The 24095-nt window shown below is 39.9% G+C and overlaps 1 protein-coding gene across 14 annotated transcripts in view; it reads left to right on the top strand.

The window, feature by feature from the left end:
- COL12A1 (collagen type XII alpha 1 chain) overlaps window positions 1-24095 on the top strand; it is a 119139-nt gene that overhangs the window by 84539 nt on the left and 10505 nt on the right. For all 14 annotated transcript variants that reach the window (XM_035109590.2, XM_035109599.2, XM_035109592.2 and 11 more), the window contains 16 exons: window positions 730-853; window positions 1300-1443; window positions 2243-2407; window positions 2867-2905; window positions 3030-3168; window positions 4644-4786; window positions 5942-6051; window positions 9455-9604; window positions 10786-10863; window positions 12464-12550; window positions 13894-13947; window positions 14877-14972; window positions 15533-15586; window positions 16204-16257; window positions 17975-18028; window positions 20523-20594. In XM_035109590.2, the coding sequence (XP_034965481.2) occupies window positions 730-853; window positions 1300-1443; window positions 2243-2407; window positions 2867-2905; window positions 3030-3168; window positions 4644-4786; window positions 5942-6051; window positions 9455-9604; window positions 10786-10863; window positions 12464-12550; window positions 13894-13947; window positions 14877-14972; window positions 15533-15586; window positions 16204-16257; window positions 17975-18028; window positions 20523-20594 (1563 nt within the window). The remainder of the gene's footprint in view (window positions 1-729; window positions 854-1299; window positions 1444-2242; window positions 2408-2866; window positions 2906-3029; window positions 3169-4643; window positions 4787-5941; window positions 6052-9454; window positions 9605-10785; window positions 10864-12463; window positions 12551-13893; window positions 13948-14876; window positions 14973-15532; window positions 15587-16203; window positions 16258-17974; window positions 18029-20522; window positions 20595-24095) is intronic.

Below are 24095 nucleotides of genomic sequence, written 5' to 3'. Positions count from 1 at the left end.
CAGTTTTCCCCACTTGCAAGACATTCAAAGTTTGGGTGGCTTGATTTTCAGCAATGTGTGTGTGTATGTGCGTGCGTGCATCCTTTACTTTGTAGTATGGTGAAATGCTTGTTAGATTGTAGAAACCATACCTTGCAAATGACAGCTTGGCTATTTGAAAAACCCTTTCACCACATGCATGTAGTAACTGCCGATAATCAGGTAAGCCTGTATGTGATGCAGACTGTTTAACTGGCTACCACACCCACATCTTCCAAATCATGGACTAGCTCAGGGGTCCCCAAACTAAGGCCCGGGGGCCGGATGCGGCTCAATCACCTTCTAAATCTGGCCCGTGGATGGTCCAGGAATCAGCATGTTTTTGCATGAGTAGAATGTGTCCTTTTATTTAAAATGCATCTCTGGGTTATTTGTGGGGCCTGCCTGGTGTTTTTACATGAGTAGAATGTGTCCTTTTATTTAAAATGCATCTCTGGGTTATTTGTGGGGCATAGGAATTCGTTCATTTCCCCCCTCCCAAAATATAGTCCGGCCCCCCCACAAGGTCTGAGGGACAGTGGACCGGCCCCCTGCTGAAAAAGTTTGCTGACCCCTGGACTAGCTCATTCTTATATGTGCCAAATCCTTCATTAACATTTCCTGTACCCCTCCCCCTCCCCGTGGTATCAAACAAAATTGTGTTGTTGGAGCATTCATCCCAATAATGCCAGATTTAATTTTATGTTTCAGGTTTCTTTGGTGCAATACAGTGATGATCCAAAGTCTGAGTTCCATTTGAACACATATGATGATAAGGCACGGGCACTAGGAGCACTTCAGAATATTCGGTATAGAGGAGGGAACACAAAAACAGGTACTTGTGGGAGGATTTGAGTTCAGTTTTTTTAAAATACAAACATGGTCTCTATGCTTCACAGAGAATATGTTGTATCCAATGTCAGTCCTACTCAGAGGTGGAATCTAGACACATAGAAAAAAAAGTGAAAATGCTTTAAAAAAAGTTTTGAAAAATATATTGAATTTGCCATAGCTCACCATCGCCATCTAGTGCCACATTTGTACAATACACTTTACAACACACATAAAACATTTTATTTGCAGGTGTATAGCTGAGTCCAAAGTTCAGCCACTGAAAATAATGGACATAACTAACTTAGGCACATTAATTTCTGTCGGTCTGCTTTGAGTATAACTTAGTTGGATACAACCTTTTAATTTCATTCCAATGTAAATGTGTGTGCTACTACGATTATCATTTTTGTTCGATCACCACAATGAATTTTGTTTCACCATCTGCAGGCAAAGCACTTACATTTATCAAAGATAAGGTCTTGACATGGGAAAGTGGTATGAGGAAAGGAGTTCCCAAGGTACTTGTTGTCGTAACTGATGGTCGGTCACAGGATGAAGTGAGGAAAGCTGCAGCTGTCATACAACATTCTGGTAAGTTGCTTTCACGTGCCGTAACTTCGTACAACCATAATTCCGCTAACTTCGTCAAATGTCAGATTCTGTATTGTTAGGAAGGCCATAATACCGGTATACACAGTTCAAATAGTCAGTGAACATTTAAGAGTCTGATATCTGTAAACCACTTTATCCAGTACAGTGGTACTTCTTGTTGCAAACAGGATCCATTCCTGAGGCCCGTTCACAACATGAAAAGGCCGCATCCTGAAGCGCCACATCTGCGCATGCGCAAAGCACGATTTAGCGCTTCAGCACATGCGCGCAGGTTACGGACGCACTGAACCCGGAAGTAACCTGTTCCGGGACTTCTGGGTTCAGCGTGTCCATAACCTGAAAAGACGCAACCCACAGTGGACGTATCATGAGGTATGACTGTATCACTTTGCAGTGGACTGAATCCAGTGCTGTTCATGTGCAAGGAGGGCAGATTTCCACTTGCACATCAGGGGATCCTTTGAAGAAGATTTGGGAGGAAGGGGAAGCCATGTAGTGCAAGTGGAAATCTGTTCAAGCAGTGTTGGATTTCACCCTGGGTAAACTCTGTTGTACATGTAAGCTTTTTATTTGAACATTTATTTATTTATAGAAATATCTACCTGCCTTTCTCATGCCCATGCACCACAGATTTAGTCACCTCTCCAGGATATGATGTTTTCTTTTTCTTTTTTTAAAAGGAAACAATAAACGTACACACTTTACATGTCTCCCTTGAGTTGTATGTCATTCCCACATAACAGATTGCTTACTAACTCAATTGATACTACATTTTCAGGTTTCAGTGTCTTTGTTGTTGGTGTGGCTGATGTTGATTACCATGAACTGGCCAAGATCGCCAGCAAACCCAGTGAACGCCATGTCTTTATAGTTGATGACTTTGATGCTTTTGAAAAGATTGAGGATAACCTCATCACCTTTGTTTGTGAGACAGCTACCTCAAGTAAGTCAAATGGCACTTCTCTCTAATCTTGTTTAGAATAAATTTACCTATTGGATTTTAGTGATAAAGAGCCTTCCATGAGTGGAGGGACACAATTAGATACAACCCCCTGTTTGCATTCTTTTCAGTACCACCCTTTCTAACACATTCCCTCATGCCTCCTCCGCAGAAATCTGCTCTTAACAAAGAGGGGTGTCCAGATTGTCCTCTGATGTAGTGAGATGGGCTGCACTGGAAAGGGAATATCAACAGAGAGCCCCATGTACATACAACAGCTTATTAGGTGCATGCTGAAACCCTTAGAATCCCAGGCAAAGCATCTGCGATATATAAGCTTGTCTAGTCTCACTCTGAAAACTTCCAAAGGAGGAGAGTCTGCAGTAACCCCGTGCACCTTCCAACAACAATGCTGCTGGCTCATTCATTATTTCATTTGACATGTTTCTTTTTCTGTTTCAGCTTGCCCTCTCATGTACTTGGATGGGTACACTTCTCCTGGTAAGAATTTATATACCAGTATCCCAGCCTAGTAAAGTGTCTTCACATTTTCTAAATTCTACAAGTCTCTTTCTCTTTGAAAATAATAATAACGATGAAAAACATGTTCTCCTTTATGATACAGGCTTCAGGATGCTGGAAGCTTACAACTTAACGGAGAAGTATTTTGCTTCAGTACCAGGCGTTTCCTTGCAGTCAGGATCCTACCCCAGTTATGTGGCATACAGGCTTAATAAAAATGCCTTTGTTAGCCAACCCACAACGTAAGCTGTGCTACCTTTCTTCTTTTCGTTTTTTAACTGGGGAAAGTTGGCTGTGTGTGGTTACATGGAACACATAACTTTCTGGAATGATGGGGGATATATTTTGCTTAGTCTGCAACATTAAGAAATATGCTCAAAAGGAACTGCAACAACTTTCTTAAACAATGTACCACTTTTCTTATTGCTTAAAATATTTAGTATTTCCAGGCCTGCTTTGTTTCTTCATTCCCTATACTGTACAGGCTTTTATTGACATGGCAATCGAAATCTGTTGTAATTATTCGGTTTCAAACTCAGCTATTAGTGGTTAGTGGTGGGGAAATTTTTAGCTATAGATGCATGATGGTAGTTGTTCCATACAGTATATTGCTAGCTGCTAGATATTCTTCACCCAGACTCACCAGCAAATTTGCCAACAGGAGAGGAATTCTGAAGGTTTATTAGAATAAAACAGTTGCATGGTTTGGAGAGGTTGAAGCTCCTAAGCCCTATAGAAACATGCCAGTGCTCTGTATATAGCCAAGACAAAGCCACAGTTTTTGAGGGGAGTACATATTTTTGAAGGTCCCAGGTACGAACCCTAGCATTAGGGATGTCTAATGAATAACTTCACTTTATACCTTAGAGAACTACTTTAGTCACAGCAAATTGTACTAAGTGAGAGGAACTCACAGCTTTATTTACATCTAATTCCCCCCTCCCTGAATTGCTCTCCTTTTTGAATTGCCTCCCCAAAGTCATTATTGGCCTCTTATTCCTAGCTAGTTCCCTGACAATATTTCTGCTGCTACTCTTTCTCCTCTCCAGGCAAATCCTAAGGGTCCTGTTGCTTAATGGCCCTGAAGATTATACTTCAGTTTCTGTCACCATTGCCTCTTACCCCTTACAGCAGGCATGTGGAACCTGGGTTGGGGCTGATGGGAGTTGTAATTTAGCAACATCTGAAGAGCCAAAAGTTCCTCACACTTGCCTTATAGGCTCAGTCTATGGTTTGGATATCTCATTTGGTTATCAAAAAATTAGAATTTAATACAGTTCTAGTGAATGATTAAGAATCAAATTATGTACCCTCCCCAAACAGTTCAGATTCATATGTACCCTCCCCAAACAGTTCAGATTCAAGGAAAAGCAGTCAAATAGGCAAACTGAAGGATATCGGGAAGTTTAAATAAGCCTTTCCTCCCTTTCTGGTGAGAGCTTCTTTAAGTCTTAAATGCAAAGTAGCTTTCTCAGAATTTCTTTTTGAATTTTCTTCACTACATCATTCTTTGTGAGGTTTGAGTGGAGCGAGTAATCAGCTGCTGAGCAAAGGTCTGTGTGTTCTGGATCTTGAGTGAACCACAACTTTGTAATGCAAATGTCAGTGTGTTGACATTTTCCTACAGTCTTTTCTGTGTTTCAGATTAAACATTATCAAGTTCTTTAGCCTTTTTCATGTATTTTCAGTGAGCAGTAATCTATGCTTTCTTTAATAGGGAGATTCATCCAGATGGATTACCAAAGGCTTACACTATCATACTATTATTCCGCCTTCTTCCGGACACCCCCACTGAACCGTTCGCAATTTGGCAGATAACAGACAGAGATTACAAACCACAAGTTGGAGTTGTTCTTGATCGTAAGAATGATTTCCCCTGCTTATAGTATGAATAGAATCTCTAAATGGAACTTTATGGATAAATTCCCATCTTTTCTTCCCCAATCTGTCAAGCTCAGAACGTTATTGAAATATTTATTGTTGTAACCCAATATTTGTTCAGTACCAGAGATCAACAGGGAAGGAAATTTTGAGGTAGACTAAAACTAATTTCCACAGTTATGTGCAATTTGCATAATATTTGCCTGGACCCTGTATTTGCAAAACCGCAGCTGATTGTGAAATCTTCTATTTGGATGAAATCATCCAAGAAATACTTTAATCTGAGGTTTTAAAATAGAAGTTCTTAGGAATGGCTCAGCCACTAACTTTGAGAAAGATCTTGCCATTTTTATGATTTGAAACTCTAGCAATGATCATACAGCTCACCAAAGTACACCAACTAGAAGGATGTTAATTCAATGCTCCTAAATCGGCATAATCAAAGGCCAGGCAGGGTTCCAGCAGTAGATATATTGTTTGTTGGTCAGCATTTGTGAGCAGTCAACTAAGCCAGATGTTTCTCTAGTTCATCATATTCTGGTGGCATGTTAAAAGAATAAGTAAATACCAGGAAGTTTTGCTTTCATCTTTATACTGAAATAATCTTCCTTCAGAGCTAAACTGCCATAAATCATGCTACTTCTATGTGGTGTCTGAGTTTTGAGGGAGGGAAACTGGCAAGTTGGGAACTGCAAGAAGCCATTCATCTCTCAGCCACCTGCAACAAGCATTGGCACCAGGTGTTTTAACCCAGTGTTTGGCTTATCTCAAAGCATACTTGCCCAAAGCGCTCCAGTAAGTGGCTTGCATTCTATGCCAGTGAGCTTTATTGTGTCCTATCAATTTAAAGTTTTATGATAGGTTGATATTTATTTGGGCCCCAAGACATCAAATAATGTACTTTACTATGTGTAATGACCCCGAATCTGGTATTATTTCTGTTTATTTTTTATTAGTAAACCCGAGACAAGTGGATAATAAACATTCCTGATTTGGCCCTAGTAATACATTCTTTGCTGCTTGTGACAAGTTTAATCAAATCAGACTGCATATGTTACTGGGGGCATGGATTGTTATAAAACTGTAACTAATAAACCATGCATATAGTCAATAAAATGTTTTCTTCTCCCCCAGCATCCAGCAAAGTATTATCATTCTTTAACAAGGACACAAGAGGAGAGGTTCAGACAGTAACATTTGAAGGTGATGAAGTTAAGAAACTCTTTTATGGAAGTTTCCACAAGGTAAATGCTGACAATTGTGTGCAAATTGTTATGAACAAAAGTGATTTTCTTGAGAACAAAAACCATACTGTAGTTGCTGGTTAGTAGATATAGATAAATATAATAATTTATAAGTCAATTCAAGCAAATATTCTTGAGCGCATACTGTTAATGTAGATTGAATATTTATGATTGGTTAACATATTGAATATGTCCAGTTCAATGGGGCTTGATCGCAAGTGAGTTCAGAATCGCAGCTAAAAGGTGGAAAATACTATAATATGGGCCTGCTATGATTTCTCAGTGGGATTGTATTGTTTGTCATCAGTAGATTGGGTAATTCATTAGAAAGAATGTTTCAAAGCTAAAGAGAAGGAACCTTCAGACCTGGTCTAGAATTGCACTTCCTGCATAGATAATGATGATAATTAAGATTTGTATAGCAAAGTTTATACCCATATATTTTAGGGCGCTTCACAACATCCAGCACCCCATATTTTCTGTCATCTGCTTATTATGTGCAGCACAACTCAGCACAGGAGTTTGGATAATTATGCAGTGAATTACCATGTTTGTTTGTGTGTGCACATGAAATAAGTGACCTCCCCAGCTGCAGCAAAAGAGAAGAAAATTGCAACAGATTTTTGTATGGTGATTTTGAAGTTTAAAAAGATCCAATATTAAGAATATGCCAAACTTTTAAAAATTGGAATGAACCCTTCCAAAATATGAAACATTTTTGTGGTGTTCATTCAATGAGTTCTACATTCACTCGATGAAAAATAGCTAACTTAATATTGGCTACTTGTGGAAAATTTGCTTTGGCACAGTTCTTTGGATGTTGAGTAGCATTGCTGTAGTGATAGTGGATGAATCCAGCAAGACTCTTTGGGAAAGTGTTGGCTTAGTAATACAGTAATTAAAACAGTTTCAAAGAACTCTTATAGAACCATATGGTTTTTATTCCTTTGCCTCACCATTATGAACCAAACTACATGTGATAGAAGTTCCATTGCTCTCCCTAGCAGCACTTTAAAAAAAATAAAAAATAGAAAGCTGACACAGGAAGCTGGAACTGGGAGCAGATGGCTGAGAGAAGGGAAGAGCTCCTAAATGCTTTTGCTTTCTGCTCTTTACATGCTGAAAATTGCCCCCTGCAGCTACTGTCTCGTCACCAGGCGAAGAGATATAAGGTCCTCATATCTATTCCCTTCCCAGGAGAAAAGTATTGGGATGGGGTTACTTTGCACAGAACAGCAGAGGCAGGAATGGTCATGTAGCTCCTCCCTTCAGCCAGTCCTCAGTTTCTCACAGCTGCTTAAAAAATATGGAAGAAGAAATTAGTCTCTAATACATAGGTTGGCCCTCAGCCTTTGCCTTAGCTTTCCAGCAGAAGAAACGTATACTCACTTTCATTGATAAAGGGCAGGCTATAAATATTTTATATAAACAGACTACATACATGGACGGAAGTATATAGATATAACATAATGGGTAGCTTTTAGATTGATCCCTCCCCTTACCTGGCCAACTCTCTCCTGGCAATGCCTCCCAGCTGGGATTGGGTAACTGGCAGAGGTAGGTGGCCACCTCCAGGTGTCCAGCCTGGGGGGGGGGAATCCAGGCTGTACTGCCAGAAGCTGCATGCGACCACGGAAAAGGCACCCCCCATTTGATGTTGGGAGCGGTCAATAGATATAACATCATGGATAGCTATTTAGATGCATCTGCAGACATTTTTGCAGCAATTTAGTGCCACATAATATAATAACAAATATTTAAAGTAATGGGATTTAATTCTGGATAAACAGATGTTTCAATTTTTATTAGAAATTGTCAATAATGTTTAAGAAATCATGAATATAAACATCTATGATATACAGTTTTCCTTCCTGCTAAACATAACTTAATGCAGCTATAGAAATGACGTTATAATGACAAATAAACTGTGCACCGAAATACAGATCCAGATCTTGAAGTGGTAAAATAGCAGGAAACCCTTGATGAGGTTTCAAACAACTGGAGGAGGGAACTTTAATAAACTTCTATTTGAAAGCTGAACAGCGCTGGAATGGATTTCCATTTCTCATGAATTTGTGGTCCAAATGTATTACTCAGCTTTTGGCACTGCCCCATGATATTTTGTTATATAGGTATTCCAACAGAAGCATATCCCTTTTATCCAAGCAAGGCCTCTGCTAGAGTATGGAGACTAGCAAACAGTATGTCAGCTAGCAGAAGTTTAGTGTGTGTGTATGTATGTATATATATATATATATATATATATATATATATATATATATATACATTGGATAAGAGAGATGCAAAATGGAACTCTTGGTATACCTTTTGTGAAATGCTAGTATGTGGTGGTAGCACAGTTTCCCCCCCAAAAGATTATGAATAAGTAAATCTAATGCTTCAAGTTCTCAGTCTAGTATTGTAAAAATGAGGAACCTTATCCTCTCCACCCCATCCCATCTATTTCACCCAGTTTCTATGAATGGGAAAGGTGTTTGGAACTCTTGTGCATTTGAACTTCTACTGGCTGTAGCTAAATCCAAGACATTGGACAGCTGCAGAAATAATGCTAAACCATATTTTAGGGACCACAAAAATATTTAACATTACAACAATGAGCTTAGCTTTTGTCCAGGCCTGTGTGCTCTCCCAGCTTCTGCACCTTTGCTGTGAGAAGGAATCTGGAAGCCTTCCCGTCCACTTTTGATTACCTGTCGTTTTGTCATGTTGCTCAAATCTAGACAACTGATTATTATTAACTATAGTTAGTGGAAACATGCTGACTTCAAACCATGGTGAAGTAGTTGATGAGCTAGTCTTATTTTTATTAGCCATAGTTAAATTTAACTGCAGTCTGCAGTCTGGGGTTTGGACAACACACTAAACTGTTGTTGATCTCAGAACAGAAGTGGAAGCTTTTGATTTCCTTGTGGTCATGCCAGAGGAGGAGAGGGGTGAGGAGAGCGCGTGAGCCCATTTTGTTCAAATACAACCACTGTTGTGGGGAAAGGAAAAATGGAAAAATAAAGTTCTGGGACAAGAAGAAAACAAAACCCACCCTCACTTAAATTCTTCTATCTATATTTTGCGAGAATGTTTTACTCATATGGTCATAGTTGGTCTTAGCCACCTCAACCATTTGTATAAATAATTACATACCTTGATCCAGACCTTAGTGCCTGGACCAATGCTCACCAACTTGGGCACCCACTTTTAAGTCCCAAGAGCAACTTTGTATATGGAGCTGTTGCCTTTCTTAGTAAAGAAGCCCTTGCATGTGGAGGACCCATGCCTAGATCAGTGCCCCTATACCTTCAAAACAGTTTATAACTTTAAACAGCAAATCTAAGGTGTATAAAAAACATACATGCATTTAGTTATTTTTCTAATAATTTTTCTACAGGTTCATATTGTTGTAACTCCCACAAATGCTAAGATTTACATTGACTGCTTTGAAATAATGGACAAACCAATCAAAGAGGGTGGAAATATCACAACTGATGGCTATGAAATACTGGGTAAACTACAGAAAGGTGACAGGAAAACAGCAACAGTAAGTAACAACCTTTACTTTTATCAGTTCCAAGCACATACAAAATATATTTTGAAATCCTTATTAAGAGTCTTATTACAATGTTTAAAAAGGTAAAGGGACCCCTGACCATTAGGTCCAGTTGCGGACCACTCTGGGGTTGCAGCGCTTATCTCACTTTATTACAGAGGGAGCCGAGGTACAGCTTCCGGGTCGTGTGGCCAGCATGACTAAGCCGCTTCTGGCAAAACCAGAGCAGTGCACGGAAACGCTGTTTACCTTCCTACCGGAGCAGTACCTATTTGTCTACTTGCACTTTGACATGCTTTTGTTGGCAGGAGCAGGGTTTAGGGTATACTTAATGACAATCAAGACTTGAGTGGCATCTTCAAAACAAATATATTGTGGCATGAGTTTTCATAGTGATACCCTACTTCACCAAATAATGCTCTTTGGGTTACACACAAGACACTGTCACATATCACAAAAACTACTCATCTGCCAACTTTATGCCATGAAGTCAGTTCCTTTTATATTGACTTAGGACAAATGTTCAGTCCAAGATGGATGAACTTGGTTGCTTCTTGTTACAGTGTAAATGGTAAGTTTCAGTCAAAATTACCATATGAACCAAAAGCTGTAGCTCTGAGAAGTTGACTGGAGTATTCTCAGACCAAAATATAAATGTAAATGAACAAGTTAGAGTTTGCTGGCCTCGCATCGAAACCACCCACAATGCATCAGTGTGCTTAATCAAGATATTCCCATGACATTTGTCATAGAATAGAAGTTGGCCTTCTGATCTAGTAGCCTCAACATATGAGTCAACAGTAGCATGACTCAGTCATGAAAGGGCTTGAGTCACATAGTCTTTGGCTGGGAAAATATTTCTATTATTTGAACAACTTTCTCCCACTGCTATTTTTATGTACTAATATATAAATCTGCAAGACATTTATTGCATTAAACAAATCTTACGTGTGCTTTGTTAAAAATGTATGTGATCCAAACTAAGCAATTAAGTTACCATTTATTCAATGTTGCCTGATGCTGTAGCCATCAATGGGATATTGCTGAATAGCATTTTTACTGCCTTGGCTGAATGGCAAAAATGTATCTTGCATAATATTGCCATGCATGACTATGTTTTTGAAATTTCCTACAGATGTAACATTGAAGACATTTGTGTTTTTGCCTTACAGCTAGAGATCCAAAGTTTCGACTTTGTATGTAATGCCGTTTGGACTAGCAGAGATAGATGCTGTGACATTCCTTCTAGGGTAAATATAAATTTTAAAACCTCATGTCAACAATCTGAGCCAGTCCTACACAGAGGACAATGCAGAAGAATATGTTTGAAAGGTCCCTGTTGGGAATGACAAATTGCTTCTGTGACTGAATCATCCTGAGACTCAGAGGGCAAGAATGCAGATACTTTACCAGAGCCGTATTATAAATGCTACTATTTTGAACTTAGGTACAGTCAGGCCACATTTCAGTCCAATTTTATCCTTTACAGATATATTTCCCATATATCAAGATTTGAGGGTTTATTTTTAAAATAAGCATTAAATTTTCCGTATTCTACTCATACATATCCCCATAAATGCTGTTGGGGTTTTTTAAGTGAGTGTATGTGTGAGTCGAATTAGAGATGGAATAATGAGGTAGTTGGGCTAAGGGATGGTGAAATAGTCATGTTTTAGTTACTGCTAGTGTACTGTAAATTAGCAGGCAAAACTCAAAAGGGTGAATTTGCACTAATCTGTAATGGGCTAAAGGTGGAAGAAAAGTTCAAATAAGGAAGGCAGAATGGTTGAGCGATGGTCAAGTGGAGGACACTCTGTGACTTCTGCCCAGAGGGAGGAGAAAAGATGAAAAAGAGATGTCTTACAAGAATAACAAATTGAACCCTTGTGCCCCGAAGAACTATTTCTACTAAAATATGCTGGGCAGTTCACTGTCTTATTAAAGTTATCCATGTTTTTTGTTTGTTTCAGTACCATTTTGAGACTTGCAACTTCTTTTAGACTTCTGCCCCAAAGTTTTCATTTGTTTAAGAAAACTCAATATCCCTCTTCCCAAATGAGTGCAAACAGTGTCTGCTCTGAGTAGACATATGCTCTCTTTTTCCAGGACACATCCTCTTTTTCATTGGTAGAGTCATGGCAATCCATAGTTAAAAGTAAAAGTTGGCAAATGTGTCCTCTTTTTTTGTTCTTCAACATGGTTTTCTGACACTACCTTCCTTCTGAAACCCAAGCTGCCCTGGAAATCTGTTACAGAGGCTTGGGGACACTCCAGAAAGTGGCACAGGGGACTTCTAGGAGAAAGAATGATTGGAGAATATTGTTTATCCTTCTCTTCTGCTCTCAGACACTTCTGTTGGATTATTAACTGTTTCAGAAGCAGGATGACAGCATTGAATTTTTCCTCATATCAGTCACAGATTATATGGAAGTTATTACTCTGGATGCACCTTTAGAGAAACCCCTTATGGCACACATAAGCAACCTGAATTTCTTTAATTCATATTACTATGTGTATGGGTAAATCCATTTATCTAAATCTGTTTTTAGTCCTAAGGATAAGTCCTAGAATATAGGAAGTCATAAAAAGTGTAGCAAAACATCTGCTGAGTATTTTGCTCCATCCATGAGCAATGTGCATTTGGGACTAAGCAGCAAGACTTCCACACCAGTCATCATGGTTCCCAGGCAACCTTGAGTCTCAGTTCTCTCTTTGTCTGCCTGCCCTTAAAAATATAATTTAAACATGCTACAGACAATAAAAAAACATATTTGAAACCATTCTGTTGGTGATCACCCTTTTAAAAAAAATTTCCAGGGAAATGACAGGTGTTTGTCCTTTAATTTTCAGCGGGATGAAGCGAAATGCCCATCGTTACCAAACGCTTGCACATGCACACAAGACAGTGTGGGACCTCCAGGACCTCCAGGACCTGCTGTAAGCAAAATTATTGCATTGTGATTACCAGACCTGTGACTCTGTAGAGTACCTCAGATTAACAAACTGGAATCCACAGAACTCCAATGACTTCAGGAAGCAGAGATCAATGATGATGATCTCTCTGTTCACGCTAGCATAGGGAGCCAAATTAGCTGCAGCACCAGAATTAGCTTTTGGCTGTTGATGCTCTAGCACAGGAGTAAGGAAATGGGTCCCTTGAAAAAAGCCCTGTAGGGCACTTTGAAGTCCTCCTGACAATGGGCACTTCAGAAACCTTGCATTTGGATTGGTGGCAAGTCTGAAGCACTGCATATGGCCAAAATGGGCTGGTGAGCCAAATGAGGAGGCCTGGTTGTTGATAATTATATAAAAGTATTGGGGGAGGTGGGTAGAAGTGTCGCCGGGGGGGGGGGGGAGCTGTTTCCCTCTATTCCTAACTGCAGTGACTTCTACTGCTATCAAGCAAGACAACAAAGTGGTGAAACTGACAAGGTTGTATTATCACACTTCTGGTCAGATTAATTTCACTCCTAAGAGGTAATTTAAGGAAGGACAATGATAAATTTGTTGTTGAATGTACTGCAGAAGGGGAAGTGCGCACCAATTCAAAGTAAAAGTGTATTTTTAAAAGTAAGATCTTTCTCTTGAAATAGTGAGACATTACTGTGTGGGAGCAGATACCCTTCCACACTATATTTGTAGAGAGTTATATGGTAATAGACGCGCAGCATGAAGAGGTATATATTCACAATTTCTTTACTGTATTAAAAATTATTAGCAAATGTTTAAAAACAGCCCAGGCAGTGGGCTTTCGTGCATGTCGATTTTCTTTTGTTTTTGTGCAATGGAGGAGTGCTTCTTGTCACCATGGTGATGTTACTACCCAACACATTCCTACAACAATAACTGTACACATGACTATGGCAGCAATGCTGGTTGTACTATTGGGAGCTAAAATTGGCTTTTCTAGGTACCACAAAGTGTTACTGAAACCTTTACAGCAGTATTGATGCACTGGCAATAATCACTGTGTGTACATTGGGCAACAATATAACTGCCAAGTCTGATGAAAAACCACAGCTAGACTTCGTAGCTTTCTTTGTTGTTTTTAGTATTTTTATCATAGATTTGTAGTGTGCAGTTTGAACCCCACAGCCCCACAATATGTTGTTCTAAAGTTTGTTAGTCCCTATTTGTGCATTGAATGAGCCCAGACAAAACCTCCTGCTTCACCATTCAGCTACTTGCGAGAAGTAATATTTGCATGCATATATGATTTTGGACTTCCATGTCTATCTGCCCATTTATCTATACTCATTATTTGCATGTTTTTGTTTTAGGGAGGCCCAGGTGCTAAGGGACCAAGAGGCGAAAGAGGCTTAACTGGGCCCTCTGTGAGTATCTGCCTAAAATACACACTTACGTGGATGTAAGTCCTATTGAAATCAGCGGGACTTACTCCTGAGCAGACGTACACAGGATTGTTTTGTAACTGCTTTGTATCCTCCCTTTGGTTTTAAAAAAGAGACTTTTAACAAAGTATTTAAAGGTGCAAGTTTAAGTATCTGTATTTAGTTCTATATGTATTAGGACCACATCATACGCTACATTTTAGTATACTGTGAATGCAAGAAACATGGTTGCAAATATCTGTACCATATAGACACACACACCAGGGAGAAGTAATTTTATTGAGAATTCACTCTGCGACAGTTTTCCCTCTGAAATCAACCTCATTTATGTGAAATTATAATACTGTATCTGTATCTCACTTTGCTTCCTTTCAATTACCTTCAGTTTCTATCATTAGTACACATGTGAGGAAGATATAAAAGAAAGGATGTCAGTTCTGCTGCATGCATTGTTCTTCCCTGTTCCAGGAAGTCATGTGGGGTTGGTTCATCATATAAATTTTGTGGAGGAACCTGAGGCAGTGTTTGCCAACATCACAATGGAGGCACCAATATTTGTATCAAATAATGCCACCAAGCAATAATGCCGACACTTGTGGCTTATCATCTTTCATACCTTTAAACTTTATAATATTTTGATAAAGCTGCTACAATGTGACAAGTGCACTAGCAAGGCAAAGTTTTACTTCAGCTGATAGCTACCAGTGTTTCTGAATGCACTAAAAAAAGTTTTGGCAGAGGGCCGAAACACAGTGAAACCCTCAGATTTCTAGACAGCCCTTTTATAAATGCTGTCACCTTGTGAAAACATATTATGTGACTCCATCTTTTACGCATGTTCTTTAAGATAACCACTTTGGAAGAATAAAAGGCTAGCTAGCAAATGGGTTTCTCTCTTTTTCTACTTTAAGGGGCCACCTGGCGCTCATGGAGATGTAGGACCTAGAGGCCCTCAAGGACCACCAGGACCACAGGGGCCAAATGGACTTTCCATTACAGGAGAACCAGTGAGTAAACAGGCATTCTAGTTTTTGGAGAGTGCAAGATAGCCTGCATACCATATTTAGAGCTCTCGGATACTCTTAAACTATTGTGTTTTGACATTCTTCATCACATATAGTAGAAAATACTGGGAATAAGTGCTTTAGCACATGACATCATATTTATAAGCATTGCAATACTGGCAGATTACACAAAAATATGGTAATAGCCATGCTATTGTGGTGATTTAGAAGGAACATTGCTGTGTCTTTTCAGATAAATTCTTTTGCTTTCAAAAGGTTAGGCAATTATCTGGCATTCTCTGAACTATTTTCTGATAGTTAATCACGTCACTGTATTCTGATAAACTAAATCATGTGTTGCAAGCTGTGTAGGTAAACCAGAGGAAAGAATGACAAAGGGGCTGGAAGAAGCAGTCCAGTCTTCCCCAGAAGCCCCCCAGTCTGGTGAATGCGATGGGCTGTACACTGTGGGGCTGGGATTCAAGGGGGAATCACTCCAAGTCTTCCCAGCCCAGTTTGCATGATGAATGGCACCTTCTAAAACTTGCAGTATTTCCTCCTAGGGTCGTCAAGGGATGAAAGGTGATGCTGGAGAGCCAGGACTACCTGGTCGCTCAGTAAGTTTGCTTTTTTAAAAAATAATAATATGGTCATGCTACTTATGCTGCACACTTCCCATAAGTGCTAACATAAATTAAGTTCTCACTTGTAGCCTGGTATGCATAAGTTTCTGTTTAGTTTCACTTGCGCTTCAACAGATGAGACAAAATGCTATTGAACTTCAAAATAATAAAACAAGAGCACACAAGTGCAGATCCACATCATGTATCAGTTGTGAATTGGTACTGGGAAATGGGACTAGGTTTTAAGGAAACAAAGAAGGCATCAAAGTCCCAGAAAATCTGGACACCACCACACACAAAAAGAATCTCAGGCTCAGAGGCCTCACTATCCACATCCCTTCATTTGGATAATTGTTCCTTAATCCCTGCTCTCTGATTCTTTCTACGTAACCTGTTCCTGCTCCAGAATAGGACCTCTCCTTTTACTCTGTGGCTGCTAGGCTTACTCAGGTGTCTTTGCTGATGTACCTTGTCAAAAGCTTTTTGATAGTCCAAGTCAACTGTGTCAACCAGATCACCTCTGCCTCTATGCTTGTTGGTACTCTCAAATGTGTGTCTTGTATTGCATAACTCAATAATTCTCTCTGATTAATATTTTTCTTCTTCTGTAGGGATCTCCAGGCTTACCTGGTCCCCCTGGCCAAATGGGACCGCCAGGTGATAGGGTAAGCATTTTTGTTTTATATTTGTTGATGATCAAGTAGGTCTAGGGCTGTGCAATTGGTGGACAAAGATTCCTAGTTACACAACAAGTTCCTACATGGAAGTTTGCTAGTTTTGAGTAGGACATCCTTTTTGAGTTCCAAAAGTAGGTGAGCCGGTGAGGGGCACCATTTCAATGCTTGTACATGAACTGTGTTTTAACTTACATTGTGTTTCTTCTTCATGTACTCATGGCAAAATAAATATATGGATGACACTTCTACCTTTGATGGTGTATAAGCAATAGACACATATTTTTCCTACTTGGTAATTATTTTCATCAGAGAACATTGTGTAAGGAGAAGCCACCTGGCTTGATTTTAGGAATAGCATAGGGTAGAACTTCCTCAGCAGGACTTCACAGGGTCAGGGTGAATAAATGAAGAGAGCCTGCCAAACCTACAAAAAGAATCTCTAATAGATGGGTGGGAGGCAGCAGTTAAAAAATAATAATCACCACCACCCAAATGCTTAAGGTTGGTTTTGATTGTATGTGAAAAGTTAAACTGTGCTGACCATTGGAGTAAAGACTCTGCTGTTCCTCTCTCAGTACTGAACTTAGCCAAAGTTTTAGAATTAGAAATAAACTACTCTCTTGAAATTGTCTGGTTATCTAAATTACATAGTGCTTTCTATTTCAAATTAATATTGACAGCTGTGACCACTACTTTTGACTAGTTAATGTTTCTCTTTCTTGTGTGACTTTTCGGATGAGTGCTCATTATTCTCAGCCATTTTGGGGGGTAGGGTGAAGGGGTGCATGATCTGAAGAGTGGGGGAAAGCTCCATTGTGGAAGCAGACATCCTTGCAGAGAACTTCCATTGAGAAGGCTGGTTAGGTGAATCCTGCCAACTAACAAAAAAGACTGGGTGTGAGAAAGCAAACAACAGGAGAAAGAGGGACAACAGAGTCTTAGGTGTAACACATGAGAAGATGATGATGTTGGAACTTCCTCACAAGTAATTGAGCTTTAGTATTCAGCATGAATTCTTAATCAGAGAAAAGCACATAACTAGTTGATGTTACTGTAATTGAAGCACAGAATTAAATAGCACCTAGACTGGCAATATCTTTTAAACATATATATTAATAGTTACAGGTAGGTAGCCGTGTTGGTCTGAGTCGAAGCAAAATAAAAAAATTCCTTCAGTAGCACCTTAAAGACCAACTAAGTTTTTATTTTGGTATGAGCTTTCGTGTGCATGCACACTTCTTCAGATACAGTACACTGAAACAGAAGAGCCAGACCCTTATGTATATTCAGAGGGTGGTGGGGGTGGGTGGGAATGGGAGATGGGCTGATAGGAGTGGTAAACCTGTTGATGGCTGTTAACGACTGCTGATGACTGCAATAGGTCCTGCGGGGGGGGGGGGGGAGCAAGGGCTGAGGTGCTAAAGAAAGCTTGATCATGCATAATGAGATAAGAATCCTATGTCTTTGTTCATCCCAGGTGGCTCCATGGTCTTAAGCTTGGTAATGAGTTCCAATTCAGCAACTTCCCTTTCCAGTCTGTTTCTGAAATTTTTCTGTAATAAAACAGCTGCTTTGAGATCTTGTATAGAATGTATAGAACTATATTAATAGTTAATGGACATTAACCTAAACCAGTTGTCATGGAATTAGCTTATCTTTTTAAAGAAACAAAACAATAATACATAAACTTTCACTTTTCAACTAGGGTTTCACTGGAAAAGATGGCCCAACTGGACCAAGAGGACCCCCTGGACCATTAGTAAGTGTTAGCTTGACTGTTTGTGGGCTAACTGGAGTAGGGCTTTGACATTGGGGAGGGATTAGCTTTGTAAAAGTCAGTTTGCTGTTATAGTTTTCCCTCTACCTCCTCATTGTTTGTGCCAGCAAATAACTACCTGAGCAGGTTAAATAATACAACTATGTAACCTCTTTTGCCCCAAACCCTAAAGGTTCCAAGGATCTTCAGACCATCTGGTCTCATTCTCATTCTAAGTTCAGGGCTCTTGTCAACAATACCTCTCTCTGGGTTTGGTACAGTAGTTTACCTGGACAGTAATGCTTATGGATCTGTAGTATAAGGACCCTTACACTTACACACACACACACACACACACACACACACACACACTTTTTAGCTTGCCACTTTAGCTTGCCACTTTTTAGCTTGCCACTGAGATGCCTTCCTCCACCCAGAACTCTCCACCATATCTTTCTTCCCTGTTGGGTGATGTTCATTTGAGGCAATGCTTCTCAGCTACCCACTTCTGTGCTGCCTTTTCCTTCTTTGTGTGTTTCTCTTCTGCCTTTGCTTTCTCTGCTACCTTTACTTTCCCCCTTGTCTCCATATACAATATCCCTCATGCCCTTGTCTTGACCCCCATCTCCTTTTTACTCTGGTCTGCTCCTCTGACACCATCTCCCCCCCCCCAACTTTTATAATGCAGCTGGTTGGGCATTTCTGTCTTTCTCATGACATTGCCTTGACCCAACCTTCCACTCTGCCTGCCTTACCTTCTGGGCAGATCATCAAGCAGATGGAGCAACAGAGGAATCACTGCTCACAGCACTCACAACATACTATTGTATAGGCATCATCTAAATGTAGACTATTATGTAGCCAAAAGCACCACCAACCATGCATGCATGCATGCACACACACACACACACACACACACACACACACACACACACACACGGGAGGTGTGTGTGTGTGTGTGGTATCAACAGGCTTGGATGAACTTAGGGCTCGTACATATACAAAAAACCTCAGGAAACAAAACAGAGTTAGGGGAAACTCTGCCCCCTAGCCCAATGATGACTGAGCATGCTCAGTGGCTATGAAATGCTGACTGATTCTTGAAGGGGAAGGGAGGACAGTAAACCAAGGGAGGGGTAATATAAAGGAGTATCCTGGAAAAGGTCATAGCTGGCTGGCTGGCACACTTCATTTTGTTGCAGGTCTAATTGGTTTGATATAATTCTGCATAATTATTCAGTGCCAAATTTTGCTGTAATGTCAGTCTGGCAAAATGTGCACCCTTTTGACTCCCTTCTTGCATTCTAAGTCCTATTCCTATCAATCCTGTATGGTTTGTTATCCACTTAGAAGATCTGATGACTACAGTTAGTTATGCAGGAGGTTTTATTAAGAAAAAAATCTGGCTGCATCTAATGTGGTCTGCACATGTTCATTATGCTGGAAAATAGTCAAGAGGAAATCGTTTTGAGTACAGTTAAGCTTTGGGAATACTAGAAGCTTCATAATGTTTTATGAGGCTTGAAAATTTCTCTTATGGAAATTGTTCCTTTGATGTGATTAGAAAGATGTGAGTGTTTTGCTGCTGCTTAGAAAATCTGTTAAAAGAAAGTCTGTTAGTTGCTAGGGCAATGCTTTTTCATGAAAAATCAATAGGCTAAGCATTAAAAATTATTTTCTTTTAAGATGCTGGTATTTAATTACTTCCATACTAATTGTTAATTAGTAAGTGAGAGACTAATCCTTTGCTCCCTGGGAGGGTAACTGAGTACTCATGAGATACCGTGAGACTCCCTCTGCACTGATAGAGAAGGAGGTAGTGGGCAGAGAGAGAAGTCCAAGGATGCAAACTTCCAGGTGCAAAATATATAGACATAGACATATCCAGTGCTATTTTTCTAGGAAAAGGTGCTGGAATTCTTATAATAGCAATGGTGTCCACCTGAGAGGTGCGGAAACTGAGTTCCAGTGAGCTTTGCCTGGAAAAAAAGCATACATATACATCATATATTGAGCTCAAAGCATTAATATTCCTCAGATGAACCTTGGATCAACCAATTCACACTGTTACAAAACATTTCAGAGAGCAAGATTGAAATTGGTTTTTCCACAGTTCCTTTGAGGAAGAACTTACGGTAGTTCAAAACACACTGGGCTTAATTAACTTTTTTGTATACCTGGATATTTCCTTCCCTTTTTATAGCAACTGAGTGTCTCACCTTTCCACAGCAGGTGGTGGGACAGGGTTGAGATGACCAGAAAAACAGAAGTTTATTGCCAGATGCAAGCTTGACTTGTTCATAGAGCATTAAAAAAAATAAAACAGAGGCTCACTGTTTGTTAAAAGATGTGTCATATTGGGAGGAAATGAAAACAAATAGTAGTAGGGAAAGTTTTCACATGCATTCCCTGCATTTGGTGAGTATCATGTTTGTTGGATTTAACAGACTATTATTATGTCCTCCTTAGTATAACTTTTCAATGTACATTTTTGCAGGGTGCCCCAGGAGTTCCTGGAGTTGCTGGCCCAACTGGAAAACCAGGAAAACCAGGAGATCGTGGCTCTCCGGTAAGATAATCAATGATTGGCATTTAGTGCATCTGTTGTTAAAGATACCATAAAATGTTGAGATAGACTTTTCTCAGACTCGCATCACACAATGGCTATCAGCACAACTAGCTAATAACTTTCAGTTATGTTAAGTCTAGTTTTCAGCAACTTCACTCCTTACAGCACATCTTTTTTTGCAATTTAAGTCAGGTCTGGAAATTGTGGTCAGAGCTTTCCACTAAAAAGAGAGCAGAAGCTGCACATGCCAAGGCTTATATTTCTGCACTATGTAAACATCTCAGAGCTAAATCAGCAGAATTACTGGAATTATTCTTTTTTAAGCACAGTCAAGTATGATGTGCTTCCCTAAGGTGGAAATTTTTATATGTAGCATTCTGGGGGCTTGTTGGTTTGAAAAAGTTTGAATGTTTACAGTGGAGCCTCGGTGTTGTGTTGTGGGTTCTGTCTAGAATCTGATACTAGATGAGGGATCAAGAGATTGTCCCAGCAGCATTGCCAGAGCCAATCTGTCTGATTTTGTCAAGGCAGCTATTAGAAAGTTATGCACTTGGTACCAAAGGTTGCAACGTTTGCATCTACTACACTGGTCAGCATTGGAAGGCTCGCTCTCATGATCTTAGCTTGTATCAGTAGCCTTGAGGCAATGAAGGGTTATACTTCCTCTGAAGGAGTAGGTACATAGCTTGGAAGTACTTCTGGATCCATTGCTGTCGCTTGAGGCTCAGGTGGTGCAGAGTGCTTTCCGCCAGATACACGTGCCTCTATCTGGACAGGGATAGCCTAACTACTATTGTCTGTGCTCTGGTAACTTCTAGGTTAGATTACTGCAATCTGTCATACATGGGGCTACCTCTGAAGATGGTTTGGAACTTCAGCCAGTGGTTAGGCAAGACAGTTTGAGCATATAATGCCAATTCTAACCTGACTGCAATGGCTGCCAGTTAGCTTCTGGGCCTAATTCGAAGTGCTGGTTTTGACCTATAAAGCCTTACATAGCTCCTTTAAAAACCATACCCCAATGACTGCCTTACTCCATTTGAACCAACTCAAACCCTGTGTTCATCCTCTTAGGCACTTCTTTGTGTGCCTCCTGACCAAGAGGTCCAGAGGGAGGCAACATGAGAATGGACCTTTTCTGCAGTAGCTTCCCATTTGTGGAATGCTCTCCCCAGGGTGGCTTGCTTGCCGCCTTTGTCACATAGCGTTGGGCAAAAACAGTCCTATTCTCCCAAGCATTTGGCCAATTACACAATCTAAGGCCTTTTAAAGTGGGGGAGGGGTATTATTTATGTTTGTTACTTTGTTGTGTATTTTTATGTTTTTATATTGTTTATATTTTATATTTATATCTCTGGCCGAAGGGTGGTAATTTTTTTAGTCTTGAAAAGGAGAAAGAAGAATTTTCTATAAGGCTTCAGATAAATCACATCAAGGTTTTTCTGAGTCCCCCCTCCCTTTTTAGAATGCCATGCAAATGTTTGCATCTAGTTTCTATGAGATTACACAGTCTCATATTTGGAGTCAATTGGTCACACTAGCTTGTCCCACTGATTTCTGTAGATCTTAATTGTGACTAATTTCCTGTGCTTAAGGTCTCACATTAGCACTTATCATGAATGCTGTCTTAGTAAGGGAACAGATTGGGTTACCAACTGGCTAGCGTCATCATCAACAACAATAGGGCTTGGCCTGCTTAATTGTCTAATAGTAGTTATATCTGAAGTCATAAACAGGTAAACCTTTGCACACCTTGAGAGGCATCAAAACTGCTTCAAATTTCTGTGTATCAGTAATGGATGGTATGGTGGAGCTGTGCTGCATGCCTGAACTCCCTCCAGCTAAGTCACTGAGGTGGCAACAAGGTCAGTGCAGTGCAATTGAGTCAGCAGGAGTGCTGCACTGGCTCCACCAGCACATTTGCACCACACCAACCTTGCCACCATGACTCAGCTAGAAAGAGGTTGACCAAGTGGCACGACCCTACTACACCATCTGCTACTGCTGCACATCAAGCTGCTGTTAAGAGGCAGAAGAGCAGTGACCAGTAAAAAGTTGGCTACATTAAGCTTAGGAGCTCTGTATGCAATGATAACTTCAAGGCTTCTTCATACACACACACACACATATAATATAAAATATTTATACCCTGCCCATCTGGCTGGGTTTTCCCCCAGCCACTCTGGGCGGCTTCCAGCAAAATATGAAAACATAATAAAACATCAAACATTCAAAACTTCCTGATACAGGGCTGCCTTCAGATGTCTTCTGAAAGTTGTGTAGTTCTTTATCTCCTTGACATCTGATGGGAGGGCGTTCCACAGAGAGGGTGCCACTGCCGAGAAGGCCGCCTGCCTGGTTCCCTGTAACTTCTAATTAAAATGAATTATTAATTATTATTATTATTATTATTATTATTATTAATGCTTCCCTTTATCCAAAAATAATGTTTTCAGAGTGCAGTGTTTTGCTTTGGTTGTCCTACTTTCCCACATACTGTTCCTCAGCTTTTCAGATCAGAACCCAGCATGAATCTGGCATAAAGTCGGTGCAGATGTTTTGTCAGACTCATGTGGCAGATGGACTTTCAGCACCTATATGTATGCTATCAAGAAATGCCAAAGTGGCAACTTAAGCCCATATGTGCAAGCGGTGGGCCAAATGTAGCCTGCAGAGTTTTAAAGGTCATCCAGACTTTTCCTGCAGCCGCATGGCTGTGTTCCAAAGCAGCATTACCTCACACAGCTTTACATATTTCTTGTGATAATGTAACCATCTAAGAATCTTTGTTAGCACTGGTAACACAAAGATCCAAATCACACACTTTTAAGTCAAGCATGGGAGAATAATATCATGGTCACAGATACTATGAAATCATTTCAACATGAGTATGTCACACACAAAAAATTAGATAATTCTGAGCCATAGTGAATGGAGAGCTTTCCTGAGTTCATTGGCCTATCAGTGCATTTTTAAGTTTATCTTGAGAATTCTAAGTTGGTGAGAAGAAAAAGTTCTCAGTGGGTGATAAGAGAAAAATGATTTGTATGCATGTTTAGAAGACAGACAAGCAGCAGCAATATCCTACTCGCTTTGAGCTTTCCATGGGGGCAAACTTGATAATTTGCTAATTAATTACCCTACAAAAAAGAGAAGCCTATTCTTTAGACAAAGATAGCTATAACACAATAGACTAATTAATTCAATAAGGAGGAAGTATCTAAGAAACAATGGTGCCTCTTAAGTATTTAGAATAAACAAGAACAAATAATGTAACTACACTTCATAGACACAAACATGAGTTAAACAGCCTTCCCAGGGACTCTCATGTTATAACTGCCTTTGGATCCATTTCTCACATGTGGTTGACATTACCTCTGGAAAGTAAATGCTGCCTCAGGCTAAGACAATCGATACACATATTCTGTGTAAGGCTGGTCAAAATGACGAGAGAAGACATAAATTACTTGCCTGATCCGGACATGTGGCAGCTCTGTACAG

Source organism: Zootoca vivipara, chromosome 3, assembly GCF_963506605.1.
Source record: "Zootoca vivipara chromosome 3, rZooViv1.1, whole genome shotgun sequence".
NCBI lineage: Eukaryota > Metazoa > Chordata > Lepidosauria > Squamata > Lacertidae > Zootoca > Zootoca vivipara.
The sequence above is the reverse complement of the archived record's forward strand: the minus strand, read 5'-3'. Positions and strand labels throughout refer to the sequence as shown.